Source organism: Erpetoichthys calabaricus, chromosome 16 (genome assembly GCF_900747795.2).
Source record: "Erpetoichthys calabaricus chromosome 16, fErpCal1.3, whole genome shotgun sequence".
NCBI lineage: Eukaryota > Metazoa > Chordata > Cladistia > Polypteriformes > Polypteridae > Erpetoichthys > Erpetoichthys calabaricus.
The window spans coordinates 76,933,038-76,955,007 of NC_041409.2; the positions used below are offsets into that span (position 1 = coordinate 76,933,038).

General features: G+C 38.9%; 1 protein-coding gene across 9 annotated transcripts in view; it reads left to right on the forward strand.

The window, feature by feature from the left end:
* eml1 (EMAP like 1) overlaps window positions 1–21,573 on the forward strand; it is a 231,870-nt gene extending 210,297 nt beyond the window's left edge. For all 9 annotated transcript variants that reach the window (XM_028822316.2, XM_051919897.1, XM_051919893.1 and 6 more), the window contains 6 exons: window positions 5,900–5,988; window positions 6,893–6,990; window positions 8,232–8,319; window positions 9,041–9,136; window positions 10,018–10,148; window positions 20,560–21,573. In XM_028822316.2, coding sequence (XP_028678149.1) covers window positions 5,900–5,988; window positions 6,893–6,990; window positions 8,232–8,319; window positions 9,041–9,136; window positions 10,018–10,148; window positions 20,560–20,685 — 628 coding nt within the window. In that variant the 3' untranslated portion in view covers window positions 20,686–21,573. The remainder of the gene's footprint in view (window positions 1–5,899; window positions 5,989–6,892; window positions 6,991–8,231; window positions 8,320–9,040; window positions 9,137–10,017; window positions 10,149–20,559) is intronic.
* Window positions 21,574–21,970: the final 397 nt, after the last annotated feature.

Sequence of the window (21,970 nt, forward strand, 5' to 3'; positions counted from 1 at the left end):
ATCATGGCTTCTAAAAAAAGCAGGAAGGTGATTTCTGTTGAAATGAAACAGGAAATAATTAGAAGGAGTGAATGTGGGGTAAAACAGTGTGACCTCGTCAAAGAGTTTGGCCTCAGCAAGACCACCATTTTCACCATTTTGACAAATAAGGATGCAATCAAATCAGCCAAAGTAGCCAAAGGAGTATCAAAACTATTTCATGAAAAACATAGGTCTTCAATCCACGAGGAAATGGAGAGGCTATTAGCGATTTGGATTAAGGACAGGCAGGTGAAAGGTGACGTAACAACCCAAGATATTATCTGTCACAAAGCCAAGAGAATTTATGACGATCTAAAGAAAAACGTCCCTGGAAGTAGCAGCAATCAAGATAATGAAGAAGAATTCAAAGCCAGCAGGGGGTGGTTTTTTAGATTTAAGAAAAGGTGTGGAATCCACAGCGTTACTATGCATGGTGAGGCTGGCAGTGCTGACAAGAAAGAAGCAGAAAAGTTCTCTATTAACTTTCAAAAATGTATTAAGGATGAAGGATACTGCCCACAACAAGTGTTCAATGCCGATGAAACGGGTCTTTTCTGGAAAAGAATGCCGAGCAGAACCTTCATTACAAAAGAGGAGAAGAAATTGCCAGGACACAAAGCCATGAAGGACAGACTTACCCTTATGTTTTCGTCTAATGCCAGCGGAGACCTCAAGATCAAACCTCTATTGGTTTATCACTCTGAAAATCCCAGAATTTTCAAGAAAAATAACGTTATTAAGTCCAAACTGCCCGTCCATTGGAAGTCCAATCAAAAAGCCTGGGTGACCCAAGTTATCTTCAACGAATGGATTCTGGAAACCTTTGCTCCTGCCGTGAAGAAATTCTTGCTGGAAAAAGAACTGCCGCTCAAAGCCCTTCTGATACTTGACAATGCCCCTTCTCACTCAAAAGACCTAGAGGAAATATTGCAGGAAAATTATCCTTTTATCAAGGTGCAGTATTTGCCACCAAACACCACATCCATTCTTCAGCCAATGGATCAGCAAGTTATTGCAAACTTTAAAAAACTCTACACTAGAGCCCTCTTTAATAAGGTGTTTGAAGAATGCGAGTTTGGTGGAGACAATATGACTGTCCGAAAGTTTTGGAAGGAGAAATTTGATGTCCTTATGGCAATACGACTTATACAGAAGGCCTGGGAAGAAGTGTCACAAAGGACCCTCATTTCTGCTTGGAAGATGCTTGTGCCTTCGTGGACCCAGGAAGAAGCAGTAGTTGATGACACAGAAGTGGTGAAGGACATCATCACAGTGGCCCAAAGGTTGGAATTAGAGGTAGAGGAAGAGGATGTAGAGGAGCTTATTGAGGAACACGAAGAAGAGCTGACAACTGAAGAGCTCCAAGCACTTCTGGTCCAGCAACAGGACAATGCTCAAAGGGAAGCGTCATCTGATAACGAGGAGCAACAATCAAACAATCAACCAATCCCAACTGCTGACATCAAGAACATCCTGGTCAAATGGAAAGCAGTTCAGGAGTTTACCAATGCCCACTATCCGGATTCAGCTGAAGCAAACAGGATCAACGATCTTTACTCCGATACTCTTGTCCGTTATTTCCGGAAGATGTTGAAGAAAAGAGAAAAACAAACGACTTTGGACAGGTTTTTCATGAAACCATCGGCCAAAAAGCAGAAAATGGATGAAGATGTGTAAGATTCGGTAGACTCTACTTAGTCTGTCTTAAAATTAAAAAAATGTGTGTTTTTTTAAAAAAAAATTATGTTTTTAGATGTATCTAAATAAAAATAATAACAAAAAATTTATTCTTTTTTATGTCATCTTAGCATATTTTATGCTACAGAACGAATTATTTTTTTTAACATGTATTGTTATGGGAAAACGCGTTTCACATAACGAACTTTTCGCATAACAAACTTGCTCCTGGAACGAATTAAGTTCGTTGTGTGAGGCACCACTGTAATATGTTTTAAATCCTGTGAATAATTGTTTAGTATGTGTCCTTTATTAAATTCTCCTTGGTGGGGTAGACAAATTAGATGGAATGTCAGATCAACACATAGCAACAAAAGTAAGCAGTGCAGAGGAAGAGGCTTCAGATTTGCTCACAATATACCTAAAATTCAGCCTGAAACTGAAGTTGAACTTGAATGTAAAATTGAACATGTAGGAATGCTAAGCTATGTGGTACAGCTCTCTTAGCTTCAAACTCACGCTGGGACCCTGAAAATTCTTCTTTGGCAGCTACTATTAAAAACTTGGCTGTTGCAGCCTGTGGTTCTCTTCCTTCTTGTTGTTTCTGCAGGTGTACAGTGGAACCTCGGTTCACGACCATAATTCGTTCCAAACCTCTGGTCATAAACCAATTTGGTCGTGAACCGAAGCAATTTCCCCCATAGGATTGTATGTAAATACAATTAATCCGTTCCAGACCGTACAAACTGTATGAAAATATATTTTTTTAAAGATTTTTAAGCACAAATATAGTTAATTACTCCATAGAATGCACAGTGTAATAGTAAACTAATGTAAAAACATTGAATAACACTGACACAAATACCCAGGCTTGCTCGCTCACTCTCAGCTGCACGTGCCCTCTCTCTCTCTCTCTCTCTCTCTCTCTCAGCAGCACGCGAGCCCACTCTCTCTCTCTGTAACATTGCAGCAGTTCGCGCTATAGCCTTGCAACCGATTGCTGTATAAACACTTTTTTTTAATGAGTTTTAAGCACAGGGGAAAAAAAGAAACATTTGAACAAATCCGAACTTTATTTAAAAACCAACCACAAGCAGCCAAGAAAGTAACATTTACAGGAGTTCGCGCTATAGCCTTGCAACTGATCGCTGTACAAACACTTTTTTTAATGAGTTTTAAACACAGGGGGGAAAAAAGGAACATTTGAAAAATCTGTAATACAAAAACTAACCATAAACCACCAAGAAAACTAACCTTGCATGAGTCAAGGTCTGGCATGAAGTGAGGAGAAAAAGGGTGGACAGGAGGTTACAGTTTTGAGGGAGAGTCTGGCTCCGCGATGGAGGCATGTTTTCCTTCAGGTGTTTTCTCTCTTGTGATTTCTTGGGTTTCTGGTGTTTTTAGCTGTTTAGCTGGTGGGAGCGAAAGCCTCGTGTAGCCATTCCAAAAACAAAGTTCTTATGACCCAACCCTTCGTGTTTGCCCTCCACATCACTGGCAGTCTGGCTTTGTTTACATTGTGCTACTTGAAAGCACGAGGGATCTCAAATTGGTAAATGAGTAAACTGGTAAACAGTTTTTCCACCTCTTCCAGCACTTGAGGCCTCTGCCTGGTTAACGCTGTAACTACTTTTGCAACATCAGCTGCTTTAATAGATTCTTTCTGCTTTAGAATAGTCGAAATCATAGGTTTTGACTTCTTGTACTCGGCGGCAAGATCAGTAACACGAACGCCACGCTCATACTTTTCAATAATTTCTTTCTTTACTTCGATTTCAATTTTCTGCAAACCTTTCTTCTCACCACTCTTCACTTGCTTAGAAGCCATGGTTAACTGCAAAAGCACATGAAATATTGTAGAGCACAAAGAGTTCACAGGTAAAGCACGCACGTCTGACTGAGAACAATGAACAGGGAGAGGCTGAACACGTGCTTAAATACAGTAATCGGCACATACGAACCGGAAGGGAAATGAAATAGAGCACATAGAATTCACAGCGAAAGCACGCATGCACGTCTGACCGAGAACAATGCAACACGTGCGGAAATCATCAGCGCGCACAAACCGAAAGGGAAACTGGCTTGTTCGTATACCGAGTGTGTGGTCGTGAACCGAGGCAAAAGTTTGGCGAACTTTTTGGTCGTAAACCGAGTTGTACGTGTACCGAGACGTTTGTGAACCGAAGTTCCACTGTACTTGTAAACCCTTTACTGTTTCTTTTCTCCTTTGCTATGGCAATGGAAATGTAATTTGGTTGTAAGAGTTTCAGGAAAGTGGTAGTTTAATCTTCATGATGTAACAATGTAAAGAAACTTTAAGTTAATTAAATAACAAACAGCTAATGTTTAAATATGTTGCTCTGATTCACTTTTTTAACTACTACCCATTACACTGGTTCATTTTATCTGACTAAAACAGATCTCTATTTTTGCAGTTTTGCTTTTATACAGCAATACTCAAATGTCTTCTCTTCTGTGGATTCTTTTCCATTATTTTTTGCTGCCTTCCCTTTCAGCTGTTGTAACTTTTAATGTCTTTAATTGATGACTCATAGTCACATTTGCTAGTCGTAATTTGATTTTGAGAAGGCTAAAATATTTTTTTATCTTGTCAAAAATGAAAGTTTCACATACCCAAATTTCAGTATTGACTCATCTGAAGGTAATTTAGAGGTATTCATAATGTATTTTGTGATACAGTATACAGTGCATCCAGAAGGTATTCACAGCACATCAGTTTTTCCACCTTTTGTTATGTTACAGCCTTATTCCAAAATGGATTAAATTCATTTTTTTCCTCAGATTTCTGCACACAACACCCCATAATGACAACGTGAAAAAAGTTTACTTGAGGTTTTTGCAAATTTATTTGTATGTATTGTATGTAACATGACTTGACTCCTAAATGTTAGTGATTATATTTTGATTATTCTAAATAAGAATTGTAAAAATCTAAAAGTTCGACTACTTAAAACTTCATTTTAGATACCAAAACGTATGCTTTTGAAATCTAATTCAGGTACTTTAGAGATTTCTCTACTTCTGATTTTAATTAATCACAATAGAATTACAGATATCACAGTCTGAAACTACCATAGAAGCCAGAGGTTTGTATGAAAAAAAGACATAACTTGTGATTCATATTCTGAATAGTCAAAATGTAATTTCAGATGTTTTTCGAGTTTTAGAGTATTTTTTGAGTAGGCGGAGTGGTGGCTCTGAGGCTAGGGATCTGCACTGGCAATCGGAAGGTTGCCGGTTCGAATCCTGTAAAATGCCAAAAGGGACTCTGCTCTTGCTAAGTGCTTTGAGTAGTGAGAAAAGCACTATATAAATGCAAAGAATTTATTATTATTATTATTAGTGAAAATATGATTGTAAATCATATTTCAAGACATGATTTGTGTGGATTTTAATCTTTAAATTCAAAATAATGTAAGCTCAAGTACTTAATGAGTCATGCTGTGTAAAGACTAAAAATACAAGCCATGAACTCCCACCATTACAGATTGTGTGCTAATCCTCAGCTCACTGTATAATTTGAGAATGCTTCTTTCCTAGTCCACACTCATAATATTTGTAGTGCACTAATTTTTTATAAACTTCTTTGAGATGTTATATATCATTGTCACAAAACAAGGATATTCTGGAGCAGACCCCATACCCAAAGTGAAAACTGTATAGACTAGTAGTAACAGGTTATAAAGGCTAATGTATTGTTCAAAACCAAGAATACAGTGGGGCAGTGAAATTGAGGGATTAAAGAAACACAAATATAGAGAATAAAACAATAAAGGCTTGGACTTACTAAACACTTCAGGCTTAACAAACCAGCTGTACAGCAGTCCTTCTACCTTGCACCATTCTTCTTCCTTAATCAGTGACCTCTTCCTCCTCACAAGGCAAGCTCCTGTAACTGCTCCTATCTTGATTCCTATCTCTCTTGCAAGACTATTTCCAGGAATATATATAGCCAAATATAGCTGCTGTCCACTGTTGCCTTGAAGATTCATACTCTAGTGTATCTTGCAGCTAAGGGCCATTTGCCTTGGCATATAGGCCACGTTAAGATATCCCTTCCTGCTGTTTACACTGCCCTCCCGCTTCTCTTTGCGCCATTAAATTGCACAACCTTTATTAAATTGTTGAATTTTTTGTGTCTGTTCCATGAAGAGCTAATGCATCTGCTTTTCAATTACAGGTGGCTTGTTCTGGACACTGAAACGAAGGATTTAATCACAGTACATACGGATGGCAGTGAGCAACTGTCAGTTATGCAGTACTCGCCAGGTTAGTTAAAGGACTTAGGAAAACTGGATTGGACTACTGAGATACCATGTGAATAAAGAAATAGTTTAGAATTCAATGTTTTCATACCTCTGCAGGAGCCATGGGCATATATTCCAAAATTATACAGCTTAAAACATACAATAGTTTTCTAGCCATTTTTCTACATGTTTCCAAGCTGGACAAAAATTTTCCAATCGTAGAGAGGTAGTGATGTATGAAAAAAGTTCAGTTTTATATTTCATTATTTTTACGATAAAAGTTAATAGATTATAATTTATAGGGAGTATAACCTGCATTTTAGAAATTAAATGAAATGTTATTTTTGTAAAGTTCAAAAATAAGTGTAGGGATATTCAAATGTCTGTTTTATTAAACAGCGTCGAAAGGCTTTTTCTGATATTTTTCAGTGAAATATGTTTCTCAGTGCCATTGCAGAGGACTTCAGAAATGTTTCTCAACCCTTCTTGAACTGTAGCTGCCTTGTTGATATTTTATGCCCATGTAAACGTGGGCCTGTCTTTGCTTCTTCAGCAAAGTGTAAGAATACTCATTGTCATTTATAAATTATAGTAGGTCAGGGATTTGCTCTTTGGGCAATTTTCAATTCATTCTAAGCAAATAATTTTTAATTCTAGGAGTTTGTGCTACTGAACAGTACTTTAAAGCAAAACGTTTAAATTTTGAATTATTAAAAGTTACTTTTTAATCAGAAACAATCAATGTTCTCCCACTTTCACTCAATTTGAGCACCAAAGCCCTATTATGCAAAATTTTGCCAGGGAATTAATTAATAATAAAGTAATTGATTTATTCACATTACTATGTACTTTTTATATTTTTGAGGTTGATTGCCATAAAATGGTGTACAGTTTTTTTTAACATGTTTTTTCTGTATTTTTTGCAGATGGTAGTTTCTTGGCTATTGGTTCACATGACAATTACATTTACATATACTGTGTCAGTGAAAATGGCAAGAAATACAGTAGAGTTGGAAAGTGTTCGGTAAGCTTTAATTGATTTGACTTCTGTGCTTTCTTTAAATTTATACAATTAGCTATCATGTGGTGAGCATTCATTTCATACTGTCTAGCCCTTATGAATATTTATTACAGTCCAGCTGTGCAAGAAAAAAGTGCATCACTATTCCATTGTGGCGTTTACTTGGTATTTTTAATAAGCGGACTCACCTTGAAATTGCATCCACATATACAAGGCTAATATCATTTCAATTTTCCTTTTCACATGTTACTGAATTCTTTATGGCTAGAATTTTAAATTGGAAACCTTTATTTATCTTTGCATGTATTTATTTAACCTATATAAATACATTATCATAAATTGGATCAGTTTTGAATAATATTGAGATGTTTAGATTGCATATGAATTTCCGTTCAAAAGCATGATTTATGGTGTGACCTGACTGGGGCGCTCCAGCCACCCAAACCCGACACAAGCAGACACCAGGCACAAGTTTAGCAACACAGCACATGTTTTTATTCACGTGGGGAAGCGCTTTTCCCTCGCTCCCCACAGCAGCACAGTACAATCAAACAGAGTACTTTGTTTTCTTCTTTCTCTGTCTCGCTCTCTCTCATCCTTGCTTTCATTCCTCCTCCAGCAAGCTCTGTTCGCCTCCCTCCCAACTCAGACTCCCAGAATAGTGACAGCTGTCTCCTTTTGTAGAGCACCCAGACGTGCTCCAGGTGTCCGGTGATCTTCTTGCGGCAGCACTTCCTGGTGTGGCGGAAGTGCAGTAACAAAGAGCTCAACCGTTCCTGCAACACCCTCTTGGCAGTGCCCACAGAACCCAACAGGGCTGCTGCAAACTCCAACTCCCATGGAGCTCTTCAGGAATCCGTGCACCGCAGCAATCCAGGGGGTCTGCCACCTAGCAACCCGGGGGAGTTAATGACCTGAATCCGCTCTCTCCCCAGATCCTTCCACAATAATCACATCCCGGTTGGATAATGGCCCGAGCCGTCTGCGACAATGGCCGTTTCTGTACTTAATATTATATCCAATTTGCCATGAATGTTTTAAGTGAAGATGGGTAGTAAAAATGTGAATTGATCTTATAATTAGTCGCAATTACTAAAAAAAAAGAGGTTGCCTTATTTTGAAAGTGTCTAAAAATATATTTGTATGTTCCAATGAGCAGGTCCATGCAAAACATATCACAGTCATATTTTATTACAATATATATTAATGCTTTTTTGTTCTGATGATTAATTTGTTACTTACAGGGTCATTCCAGCTTTATTACTCACCTGGACTGGTCTGTTGATTCCCAATACCTGATGTCTAACTCAGGAGATTATGAAATTTTGTACTGTAAGTATCATTCATGCTTTAAATGTCAATTTACATACAGTTAATTTGAGATACAGGCAAAAGTAAAGTAAACTTTGCAGGCTGCATGGGAACCAATCGTGTTCGAGCTATTGAGAATTTTTTATTAGTAAACAGGAATTCCGTGCATCTGTCATGAATAAGCTGCCAGATAAGTCAAGTCTCATTTTGATTCTCTCATAATAATATATTACATTTTTACAGTGAGAACATTTGACTTTTTAAAAGGTTTTGTGGCAAGTGTAATATCTTGTATCCTTGAAAAGTGTCATTGTCATTTGTTTCTTTAGCTCTTCCTTATCATTTTTTATTATAATGAACACTATCAACATAAACCTCACCTTGCCCAAACTGAATGACCAAACTCCCAATTTTTCGTGTGTCCATCTGCAATCACCAACAGGTGCAAGACCAGACTTCTGCAAAAAGCACTACCCCTGCATTGAAATAAATATGTCATTATTTAGAATTACAAAGCCCACCGGACAAGTTTAAATTTAAATTAGGAATTCACTTAATCGAATCAAAAACAAATTCATGTAGTTTGTTGAAGTTTGTAGTCTCAGTGAAGTACTGTATTTAAATTCAAAAGACATTGTTTACCTGGCAGTAAAAACCTGAAATGTTGCTTTTTTCCAATAAATGCTGTCTATCATTCTTCTGTAAATACTGAGCCATGTTATCTAATTTATGTGCCTTGAAGGGATCCCATCTGTATGCAAGCAAGTTGTCAGTGTTGAAACAACCAGAGATATTGAATGGGAAACTTGCACCTGCCCACTTGGATTCCATGTTTTTGGTAAGGTTTTTTTTTTGATATTATCATCAACATATTATATGTGTGTGTGTGTGTGTGTGTGTGTATGTATAAATATATATGTATGTATGTATATGTACATGTATGTATACATATATATATATATATATATATATATATATATATATATATATATATATATATATAATATATCATATGGAAGAGAAGGTCTGTGATACGGTTTACATATTTGCAGCTGGAGATCCACAAAGGGAGAAAAATGAATCGCGTATCATAAAGTTGTTTTTATTCCTGAGCTTTCAACCCCTGGCAGGGGTCTTCATCAGAGGATAATGCTTAGACTTACAAGAATCAAAGGCAATATACAGCAAAAAATTATGGGGGGAGGTGGCTAAGTCAGTGTGATCAAGGGGGGGGGGGTATTGGGTGTACAGTTTATTTATTATGAACATGTTCTTAAGTTTGCATATGCTGGATTTATGTCAAGTGTCTGTTGATGGCATTCTCATTTGATAGCCAAGATTCGGTCAGCTCTCTGGCACTTTTAGTACTGGCCTTAAATTTTACTTGTACATTATCCCAGTTAAATGTATGTCCTGTTGATTTAGTATGTGTATAGATCAATGATAGTGAGTCCTTTCCTCTGACGGCGTTGCGATGTTCCTGTATACGTGTTGCGATTCTTTTTGAAGTTTGTCCTCCCACACATACCCAAACCCCCGGAATTTTTTGCTATATATTTCCTTTGATTCTTGTAAGTCTAAGCATTATCCTCTATATATACACATATAATATGTGTGTGTGTGTGTGTGTGTTTAATCAGATATTAATATAGTATTCCATCACCGTATTTGAATCTTGCTAATTAAGCAAACAATTTTGTTGTTGTTGTTGTTGACCAGGTCTGTGGCCAGAAGGATCTGATGGCACTGATATAAATGCAGTCTACAGGTCTCATGACAAAACCTTTTTATCTACTGGTGATGACTTTGGGAAGGTCCACCTTTTCTCATATCCTTGCTCCCAGTTCCGGGTAAGAGATTCTACTCACTATAGTAAAATCAGTGAGGGAACATGTTCAGTTTGGTTTGACTAGTTTTTGCATTATTTATTTAACATCCTAAAACAGGGTGTTCTTAAAAAAAAAAAAAAAAAAAAAAATTTATTTACTTAATGATATTGAAGAACAGAATAAACGAGAACAGTTGTGTCAGATATTTGAAATTTTAAAATGTTTGCTTCAATTTAAATGTCTGAATATTCTCAAGTGTAATACAAATTTGTCATTTTTGACCCTCCAATAGATGTCCATAGACGGCTAGAACCGTAGTAAAGGATCAAAAATAACATCATATTCCTAAACAATGACCTCGAAACAGTCTAAAATGATACCCCACATGCTTATGTTTGAAATTTGTCATTTTAACCTTTTGGAAGTGCATCTTAGAGGGCTAGGACAACTGGTAAAGAAATATGAAAAATATTATCATATTCATGATCAGCAACCTCAAAATAGCAGTAAATGACACTCCATATGGTATATTACTGATCCTTATTTTTTTCAAAGTTTTGTGAAAAGGAGTAACTTTGACCCCTCGTATACCATTATGGGGTGAACCCCATTGGGTCTGTGTTTGTGGCATGCAGAACTTCAAGTCCATCTACTGAAGACTCATATTGGTTTATTCTTTATCATAAGGGTATAATTTCCTAAAGAAAATATGTTCCAAAAAGTGTGTTTATTGGGTCTGAAGGGTCAGAGATGGGGGTAACACCAAAAAGTGCAATGTCTTGCATAAGTGGACATCAAAGCAAGTCGAATGGTATATCACATATGTAAGTTTTCTCATACCTGTGAGTCCAGATGGGGTGTACAAAAAAAAAACTGAAGTGATTTCAGAGCATTCGTAACTAATTGTTATAAACATAATTAAAAAAGATATAAATTATAACTTTAAAAAAGTCCATCAAAACAAGTTCATTAAAGCTATAATGCAGATTCATGATACCACCTTGCTCTTCACCAGTCAGCATTGTCACCATCTAGCCATTTACCAGTTATTTCAAAACATTCATAATTCTTGAGAACACAAAATGTTTTGTAATGCTTTTTATTGAATGATAAAAAGTTTATTTTATTGAATTGTTTTCCTAGTATGGTAGTGTAAATTCACATACAACAAAAATACACTCTGCAATAATGAAGCACTTTTCAGCTGTGCATTCAGAATCTGATAAACAGTACCCCTGATGCATCAAATAAAGAGCTGCATAAATTCTTACGGAATGGTAAAACACTAGTTAAAAGAAGTAGAGAACTAGACGATTGTGGCCGGTTGTTTCTGTTGATAAAGAGTGGAAAAAATGACACACGTCTACAATGCAACATTGTAAATCATGTTGGCTATAGTGACTCCATTAACTTTTATTGCCTGTATGTGCATATTATTAGCATAGCCTTTGTATACTACTTTGTAATTAGTCAAAGAGGACTTAGCATACAGTATGTTGTGATTCCATGCACATTACTGTGTATAGTGTCGATTAGGACATATCCTGAAATGCTACCTCTGTTCCAGAGGTTGTCGCCTGATTTGGTGTGAGTTTCTTGTATTGCTATTATGTCCATGTCTTCCTCACCCATTAAATGACTCAAAAATTCTGACTTAGGTCTAGAAATTCTTTCAATCTTTAATTGGCTAACCTTTATGTTGTTGCCTACATCTAACATCATGTAGTCTTGAGAAGGGCTGTTTTGAGGGATGTTGTTTTGATGTTCTTTGACTTGTTGCATTCTTATTACTGTGTTATGGAGTCTAGCACTGGCATTAGTTACGAATGGAATTTTCAATTTCCATACATGTGCAGTGAGGGCCACAAGCAGACTTTCCCCACTTATTTATTTCTCTTCTGGTTTGTCCTGCTTCCACCTCAAAACCAGTCCCATCCACACGCAGCCGACATGGCATTTCTCGATTTCTATTCGTCCTCTTCCAAACCCTTCCCCATGCTGCCTGCGGCCTCCCATTTTTGTTATACTGCGACGGTTGTTTCCTAAGCCTTTGTTATAAAATGAATGACAGTATCTTCTGTCGACGGGTTTTTGTACAACATCTTCTCTATTCCACAATCCGGCAACCGCTTGTTCCTATCGTCCTGCTTCCACCTCCTATCGTCCTGCTTCCACCTCAAAACCGGTCCCGCCCACACTCAGCCGACACGGCATTTCTCGATTCCTATTCGTCCTCTTCCAAACCCTTCCCCACGATGTCTGCGGCTCCTCTTCAAAACCGGTCCCGCCCACACGCAGCCGACACAGCATTTGTCGATTCCTATTCATCCTCTTCCAAATCCTTTCCCATGATGTCTGCAGCTCCTCTTCAAAACCAGTCCCGCCCACATGCAGCCAACACAGCATTTCTTGATTCCTATTCGTCCTCTTCCAAACCATTCCCCACGATGTCTGTGGCTCCTCTTCAAAACCGGTCCCGCCCACACGCATGCGACACGGCATTTCTCGATTCCTATTCGTCCTCTTCCAAACCCTTCACCACGCTGCCTGCGGCCTCCCATACACGTTGCTATTATCGTTATACTGCGACAGTTGTTTCCTAAGCCTTTGTTATAAAATGAACGACAGTTTCTTCTCTGTCGACGGGTTTTTGTACAATGTCATCTCTATTCCGCGATCCGGCAAGTGCCTGTTCCTATCGATGGGTTATTTCTTGACACAAACGGTTGACGAAGGCAATGCACTTTCACTACGACATAGGGCAGTAGATTTTGTTGCATCACGTTGGGACAGATTTGGAGACGTTCTTCCTGTTGTTCTTTCCAACGCAAATCGAGTTATCACAACAAGTCAGGAGTACTATCAATACATGGCAACATCTGGAGTTTATGGTGGTGAAGCTGAAATTCAAGCTCTTTCAGAGATTCTCCATGCTACCATTGTCATTTACTTCAAACACGACCCCAACATCCCGCCTTGTATTTACAATTCTGGAAATACTCTCTTCATTTACATTCTGTACTCAGGACAACTGGACAATGGCCACTATAAAGCACTCCTACCGATTCCAATCATGTCTCCACAGCAGCATATAATATCTGATAACACCAACACATCAGTCCTCAGTCATTCTTCTCTTCCACAAAACACTACAGTTTCGTCTACTGGTACAACCTTCCTCTGCGACATTTGTAGTGAACCTTTCAAAACAAAACCCAGCCTTGCCAAACACAAGAAAAGTCACTGCAATGACAAATTGTTTCAGTGTCACACTTACACAAAATGTTTCACAACGCAGAACTATCTTCACAAACGCACAAAAAGTCACTCCACTGAAAAATTACCTGACTCCCACTCCAGTAACACATTCTTCCAGTGCGATTCCTGCAAGAAAACTTTTCAAACGCGAACCTCACTTGCTAAGCACAAGAAAAGGCATTCTTCCCAACAACTATATGAGTGCCAGAAATGCAATAAGAACTTCACTACACAGGATTGTCTGACTAAACACAACATAACTCATTCATAAGTCTTTCAATGCAACATCTGCAAAGCAACGTTTCCAAACCAACGCAGTCTCAGCAGACATGCACACAATCCTCTTCCCATTACCACAGGTACTTCTTCACCTCATTCCTGTCTTCCCATCCAAGAGTATAACATTGGGACTCCAGAACAACAGTGCAAACACTATCATGCACTATATTGGCCTGCTGAGCATAATGCATCCAACAAGTACTCGAGGTGCTACCACGACGGTAAAGTAGCTTTACCATCTTTGCGGGAGCCACCTGTGTCTTTGCAACAGCTTCTTACACAGCAAACATCAGAAGGTAAAAATTATCATGAACACATTCGAGAATACAACTCTTCTCTAGCGTTTGCTTCCATGGGTGCACAGATAACTCAACCTCCTGGCCACGAACCATACTGTTTTAAAATACACGGGCAAATTTATCACCAAATCTCTCCACTATACGCTAACACTTCTACCTGTCTAGGATATGGACAGTTGTATGTTTTTGACACAGCACAAGCTACTGAAGTATGTTTACAAAATAAAGCAAACTTTGCATGCAGCGAAAATTTACTTCTCCAGATAGATTCCATGCTCAGAACAATCAACCCCTTCGCTAAATCATACAAATACATGCATGAAATCGCTCAGTCCAGTCCAACAGCATCTGTACGAATGGTTTTCAAGGAAAACCCTGGGCAGGATTTACGACGATACAATGTCACACCGATGTTACAGTGATTTTCGTCGGAGAATATGGCGAACCCCCTGCCGAAAGGGATATTTGCATCTATCCCAGAGGCAACTCCTGTAAACAGATTTCCACTCTCAATATGAATTGCGATCCTATGGTTTACCCACTTTTATTCCCTTACGGAGACATTGGCTGGCACAAAGATTTACAACATGTTCCCGATAAAAGAACCACCAACCGAATCAGGCTTACTCAATGCCAATTTTACGCATACAGATTATCAATGAGGAATACATTTAGTATTTTGCACTCCAGCTGCAAACTATTCCAACAGTATGTCGTAGATGCGTATGTTAAAACAGAGGGCGCGCGTCTCAACTATCTCAGATTACATCAACAAGATTTGCGCATGGAACAATACAAAGGACTATCAGACGCACTGCTAGCAAAGGCTGAAAATAAAAACGTACGTGTAGGCAAAATGATCAGGATGCCATGGCCATAGTACGTAAATTCGGAAAGCCTGATTTATTTATCACTTTCACATGTAATCCTGCTTGGCCGGAAATTCTACATGCGCTGTCGGATACCCAAAGACCGGAGCACAGACCTGATTTTGTAGTACGAGTCTTTTGGATTAACTCTTTTAGGGCTAATTTTTTTTTTGTTTCTTTTCTCCCAGGGCTGAATATTTTTCCAAAAACTAACATTTTTTAAAAAAGAACACAAAGCAATTGTTTAACATATCAAATCAACAAAAAATATTTACTTTTGACAAATGTTACTGTCTTGCATGTTGTATGAGCCTGAATTCTCTATGTGTTGTTTTGATGCCTATTTTTCAATTGTCTGTTGCTGCATTTTCTAACATATATTGTTAGTGTGTACTGTAGAGAGACAAGTCACCCATTTGCCATCGTGCCATGCCACTGCCACCAAGTTTTCTGCCTGCATGAAAACCGTATTGTCACCTCTTTTCATCTTCTGAAACTTTATGAACTTTATGTATGGCATTATAGCCTGGCTCACCCCATGGGATTTGCTTCTGTTTATTACAGAAGTGAATAAAACTTTGCAGCAGCACGTACCTAAGCCACCAGGGGACAAAACACGTTTGGACCAATGCTCCCTGAAGTTATCTCACCAGTTCTGTCCCATCTCTATTTGTAATGCCACAGCGCGCTTCATCTCGTCTTTCGTTGTGGGTTTCCACTTTGAATAACGAGAATGCGATGCAAACGCAGCCCGCGATTCAAAAAAAATCTCTGCCTACCTGTTTGTCTCGTCTGACAGTAGCTGAAAAGCAGCATCAGGAGAGAGCAACCTGAAGTACAGCAGCTGGTGATCTGTCGTGTCCAAAAGCAAGCCATGCCGTCTTGTAAACTCCGGTAGCCATATCGGCTCTCAACGGATCAATGTATGTGTATTTATCCCATGCGAACCTTGCCGTAGATGCATCGGCTGCGCGAAGGCACTCAACTGGCAGCAGATCCGCTCGCGCGGCATCGGCTGGTGTCTGATCAGTTGATGCCTGCTTCTAACTCTCTTGCTCGATCTCCTGATCACTGCCAATAAAGTCCGATTCTGAAAAATCAAGAGTCCGACTCCGCGGTAATGCGCAAAACAACGTCTGCCAAGTGTTTTCTTTTCTGCACTTGCTTCGCTGCCTTTTCACATGTCGGTGCCATCTTGCCATTGTTTACATTTCGCAACTCACGCACACGCAATGTTTATTTGCCGAGTCAACGAGTCTAGCATTCCTCCAAGCACAGAGGGAATGCCTGTGACGTGACAGTGAGATTTGTCGCCATTAACAGCTGATTGTCGCCCTTTATCCCTGGATGTCGACTTTTGTCGACATTCGCCTTCAACCCCTCCTGTCGACAAAAGTCGACATCCGCCCTAAAAGAGCTACGCTGCAGGAATTATTTAGAGACATTCTACAACAACATCTTTTTGGGGTTGTTATCTCTTATATTTATGTAATCAAATTTCAGAAGTGCGCGGCCTTCATGCCCACATGCTGTTTACTCTTCACAATAATTCTAAAATAAGAACCAAAGATGACATTGATAAATATGTCACTGCTGAACTCCCTAACCCTGACATTGACCCGAAGTTATTTGAAATTGTTACTAAATGAATGGTACATGGACCATGTGGTACAGCAGGTAACCAAACAGCATTGTGTATGAAGGATGGTACTTGCACCAAGCGATTCCCGAAAGATTACAAGGAACACACGCAAGAAAACATTAACGGTACCCAATCTACTGCAGAAGAGAAGGGCAAACTGCACAAATAGGCAAGTTTATAATTGATAATCTATGGATAGTTCCGTACAACCCTTGGTTGAGTAAAAAATTCAATGCATATATTAAAGTCGAAGATTGCTCATCTATGAAGTCCATCAAATTTCTCTACAAATATGTTCACAAAGGTTATGATGCAGCTTCCTTATCGTTTGTGCCTTTGGGGAACCTGTCAACGTCCCGGACCTATGGCAAACACATAAACTGGCAATTTGCGAAGACCTGTTTACTAAATATTCAACTGACACTGCCCCGATGTACGCTCTCTCGGAAATTAATGAAATACTCAAGTGATATGGCATGACTCTTCAACAATTTCATCTCCCAGTCACCGAATTCATCCCACCTTTATACTCCAACCTGTGTTGACATTCTCCACGAACAAAACATAGCTTCAGATTACACACAACAACTCAACGACGATCAGCGAACAGTCGTACAAACAGTACTGCAGGCAATATACAGTCCACCTGTTAATTCCAAGAAATATTTCTTTCTCGATGGCCATGCAGGAACAGGCAAGACCTTTGTATACAAAACCCTCATTCATTCTGTTAGAGGTAGAGGAGACGTGGCAATAGCGGTTGCTTCAACTGGAATCGCAGCAACTTTGCTACCTGGTGGCTGTACTGCACATTCCGTGTTCAAAATACCGCTTCAAATCACACCAACATCAACCTGCAATGTGAAGCCAAATACCAACAATGCCAATAATATACTTGAAGCGAAAATTATCATCTGGGATGAAGCACCAATGACACATTGTGATGCATTTCAAGCTGTTGACAGACTACTGCGAGATCTCACTCACGAAAATGCACCTTTCGGTAATAAAACCATTCTTCTTGGTGGAGATTTCCGCCAAATACTGCCTGTTATCTTCCGCAGTTCCCGAGCCCTCACCGTTGCCTCTTGCATCAACAAACACAGGCTGTGGAACGAAATGAAGGTCCTAAAACTCACAAAAAAATATGAGAGCTCTCAAAAGTGAAACTCAATTTGTTCGATGGCTTCTTCAAGTTGGGGAAGGTAAAAATGGAGACACGGCAGAACTACCTTTTCAATGTTTACCACAACAACAAGACCCAGTTGCTCAACTTTACGATATTAATCTCTCAACTGTAACTCCCCAAGAACTTGCTGCAACAGCAATACTGAGCGTCACAAACGACGATTCTCTACGTATTAACAACAAAGTTCTTGATCTTATACAGGGTGAAAAAGTGACCTTCCAAGAGTGTAGATACAGTGGTCAGTGACGATCCTAATGATCAACTAATATACCCACAGGAGTTTTTATACACCCTCACACCAACTGGCATGCCTCCCCATATCCTTCATCTAAAGGTGGGAGCCGTAGTTATGCTCCTCCAAAAAATTATGCCATCAAAAGGTCTTTGCAACGGAACAAGACTCATCATTACCCGAATACATACACATATTATTGAGTGCAAACTGATAGCTATCCAAAATTCTGAAACAGTCTTCATTCCCAGAACCTCTCTCCTTCCTTCTGACACCAATCTCCCTTTTAAATTTAAACGCACACAATTCCCACTCAGACTCGCCTTCTCCATGACTATTAACAAGTCCCAAGGACAAACGTTTGCATTAATCTACAAAAACCAGGGTTTTTCTAGGGTTAGATCTTTTGACTCATTATCTGTTGTCTCCAGCAAAACACCTATTCACAACTGCGTCTTTCAAGAAGTATTTCTTTCTTCTTGATTTCTGAATTCCTTTCTCACCATTTTCTGTTCCTATGGAGCTGCAGGCAGCGTGGGGAAGGGTTGGAAGAGGGCGAATAGGAATCGAGAAATGCTGTGTTGGCTGTGTGTGGGCGGGACCAGTTTTGAAGTGGAAGCAGGACGAACCAGAAGAAAAATATATATATATATATATAATATATATATTGTGTGAATATAATACAGTGCATCCGGAAAGTATTCACAGCGTATCACTTTTTCCACATTTTGTTATGTTACAGCCTTATTCCAAAATGGATTAAATTCATTTTTTTCCTCAGAATTCTACACACAACACCCCATAATGACAACATGAAAAAAGTTTACTTGAGATTTTTGCAAATTTATTAAAAATTTAAAAAACTGAGAAATCACATATACATAAGTATTCACAGCCTTTGCTCAATACTTTGTCGATGCACCTTTGGCAGCAATTACAGCCTCAAGTCTTTTTTAATATGATGCCACAAGCTTGGCACACCTATCCTTGGCTAATTTCACCCATTCCTCTTTGCAGCACCTCTCAAGCTCCTTCAGATTGGATGGGAAGCTTCGGTGCACAGCCATTTTAAGATCTCTCCAGAGATGTTCAATCAGCCTTCTGGAGCAGGTTTTCATCCAGGATGTGTCTGTACATTGCTGCAGTCATCTTTCCCTTTATCCTGACTAGTCTCCCAGTCCCTGCCACTGAAAAACATTCCCACAGCATGATGCTGCCACCACCATGCTTCACTGTAGGGATGGTATTGGCCTGGTGATGAGCGGTGCCTGGTTTCCTCCAAATGTGACACCTGGCATTCACACCAAAGAGTTCAATCTTTGTCTCCTCAGACCAGAGAATTTTCTTTTTCATGGTCTGAGAGTCCTTCAGGTGTCTTTTGGCAAACTCCAGACGGGCTGCCATGTGCCTTTTACTAAGGAGTGGCTTCCATCTGGCCACTCTACCATACAGGTCTGATTGGTGGATTGCTGCAGAGATGGTTGTCCTTCTGGAAGGTTTCTTCTTTCTCCACAGAGGACCTTTGGAGCTCTGACAGAGTGACCATCGGGTTCTTGGTCATCTCCTTGACTAAAGCCCTTCTCCCTCAATCGCTCAGTTTAGATGGCCGGCCAGCTCTAGGAAGAGTCCTGGTGGTTTCGAACTTCTTCCACTTACGGATGATGGAGGCCACTGTGCTCATTGGGACCTTCAAAGCAGCAGAAATTTTTCTGTAACCTTTCCCAGATATGTGCCTCGAGACAATCCTGTCTCGGAGGTCTACAGACAATTCCTTTGACTTCATGCTTGGTTTGTGCTCTGACATGAACTGTCAACTATGGGACCTTATATAGACAGGTGTGTGCCTTTCCAAATCATGTCCAGTCAACTGAATTTACCACATGTGAACTCCAATTAAGCTGCAGAAACATCTCAAGGATGATCAGGGGAAACAGGATGCATCTGAGCTCAATTTCGAGCTTCATGGCAAAGGCTGTGAATACTTATACACATGTGCTTTCTCAATTTTTTTTATTTTTAATAAATTTGCAAAAATCTCAAGTAAACCTTTTTCACATTGTCATTATGGGGTGTTGTGTGTAGAATTCTGAGGAAAAAAATGAATTTAATCCATTTTGGAATAAGGCTGTAACATAACAAAATGTGGAAAAAGTGATGCGCTGTGAATACTTTCCGGCTGCACTGTATTTAGATGGGGGGCTGTTCTGTCCATCATGCTAATTTGGTTAGCTAATAGTTAGAATGTTTTTGTAAAGCTCAGCATTTGAGCACCAATCTTTTACAAATTAATTTCTTTGAGTAATCAAAGCTTAAATGCCTCACTGTACACACTACACGACACCTTTTTATAGTGCAGTTGTGTTAAGGTTGGGCAACACACTAAATCTGCAACCTCATGGAAATTAAAACAGATGCTAAAAATGAATCATTAATTAATAAATGACCACAGTAATATCATAAATAACCTATTAATATTTTAGTTACTAAACTGGAAAATGCAAACTTGGAAATAGACGGATATTTATATGATGCAGTTTCCAATTTTGTGGACAGGGACAGGAAATCTTAGCCTACAATTGCAATGTGTACCTTAAAGTAGATGTGTTTTCAAGTTAACCTTTGCGTGGGTTTGTTTGTTTATGTATGTTTTTTTCCTCCCTCCAGGCTCCTAGCCATGTGTATGGTGGACACAGTAGTCATGTGACCAATGTAAGCTTTCTCTTTGATGACAGTTACCTCATCTCCACTGGCGGCAAAGACATGAGTGTTATGCAGTGGAGAGTTGTATAAGGATGTCCAGGATTGCAAAGATGAACTCTCCTTTTGGGATATTTAAAATGTGCAAGTGGTAAATTGTGGGCAGTCCTTGACTTTGCAGGTTCAATTCTGGAATTTTTTTTTTTTTTATTTTATTTTATTTTTTTTTTTGCTGCTCAGGAACAAAAGTGCTTTCAATAAGTGGTCCACGTTCTTTTTAAAAGTGGTGCATACAGAGTCAAAGACACCGTGGAGCCTTTACATCAAACTGGATATAACTATTTTTCTTGCTGACAATACACATAGAAAGTGAGCATCTAAAATGAGTATTTTCTGTTGCGTCAGCAAACAGGTAAACGTGTCCAGTATCCTTCCAACAACTTTTTTTTCTGCAAAAGTAAATGCCTTTGAGACTTCAACGAGTTTTATTTCTAAATGTTTTATGTACAGTTGCTGGTCTACTACAGTTTCTTCTACTGCCACGGGGTAGCAGTGTTTTTTGCCTTTCAGTCAGATGCATACCCAGGCGCATCTTTTTTAACCATATCAACTTTATTTAGATTTAGGTCTGCTCTGTCATCAAGTCTTTTGATTCAAATAGACTTCCCAAGGATTCCGAGTGAGGGCCAGCTTGTTTGTGCTGCTTTTTTTTTCTGGAATTAGCCCTCCAAGTGGAACACACTACAGTACATCGCTGATGGTCTCTAGGTTTATGCCATGATGCTACAAAAATGCATCAAACATACTTGGTCTAAAGACCTTAAACAAAATGACTTCGTATCACAATAAATATCCATAATATTAGATGACCTGTAAAATTGTTTTTTTGTAATAAGATGATTTTAAATATTAATAAATTGTAAAGCATGACGTGTTGAAGGAAAATACTAAAAATACACATAAAGATGTTGATAACAAAAGTATTGTCTTGGTTAATGTTTGCATAACTGTTTCCCTTTTATAGTAGCACACACATGCTGAACAAAATGTTCATTGACATCTTTTGAAGAGACCATAATTGAAGCAAGAAAATGCAGCATTTGAGTAAAACGTTTGAAATCCCAGAACTACCGTGTACCGTATGCTGTAATAAAAACCTGTAATTGCCAGTGGTACGGGCAGACGGGACAGGTTTGCTTCAGTAAATCTGGGCAATAAAACAGAAGAGACGCAAAACAGAATAATATTATCAAACCTGGTTAATTAGCTGTAAAACTGTGCGGACTGGTCCATCACTGGGAGAAGAAACATTTGAATGAATTTCCTCATTTTTTCAGTTCAAACAAGCTAATATTTTGTATAAAGAGAACTTTATATG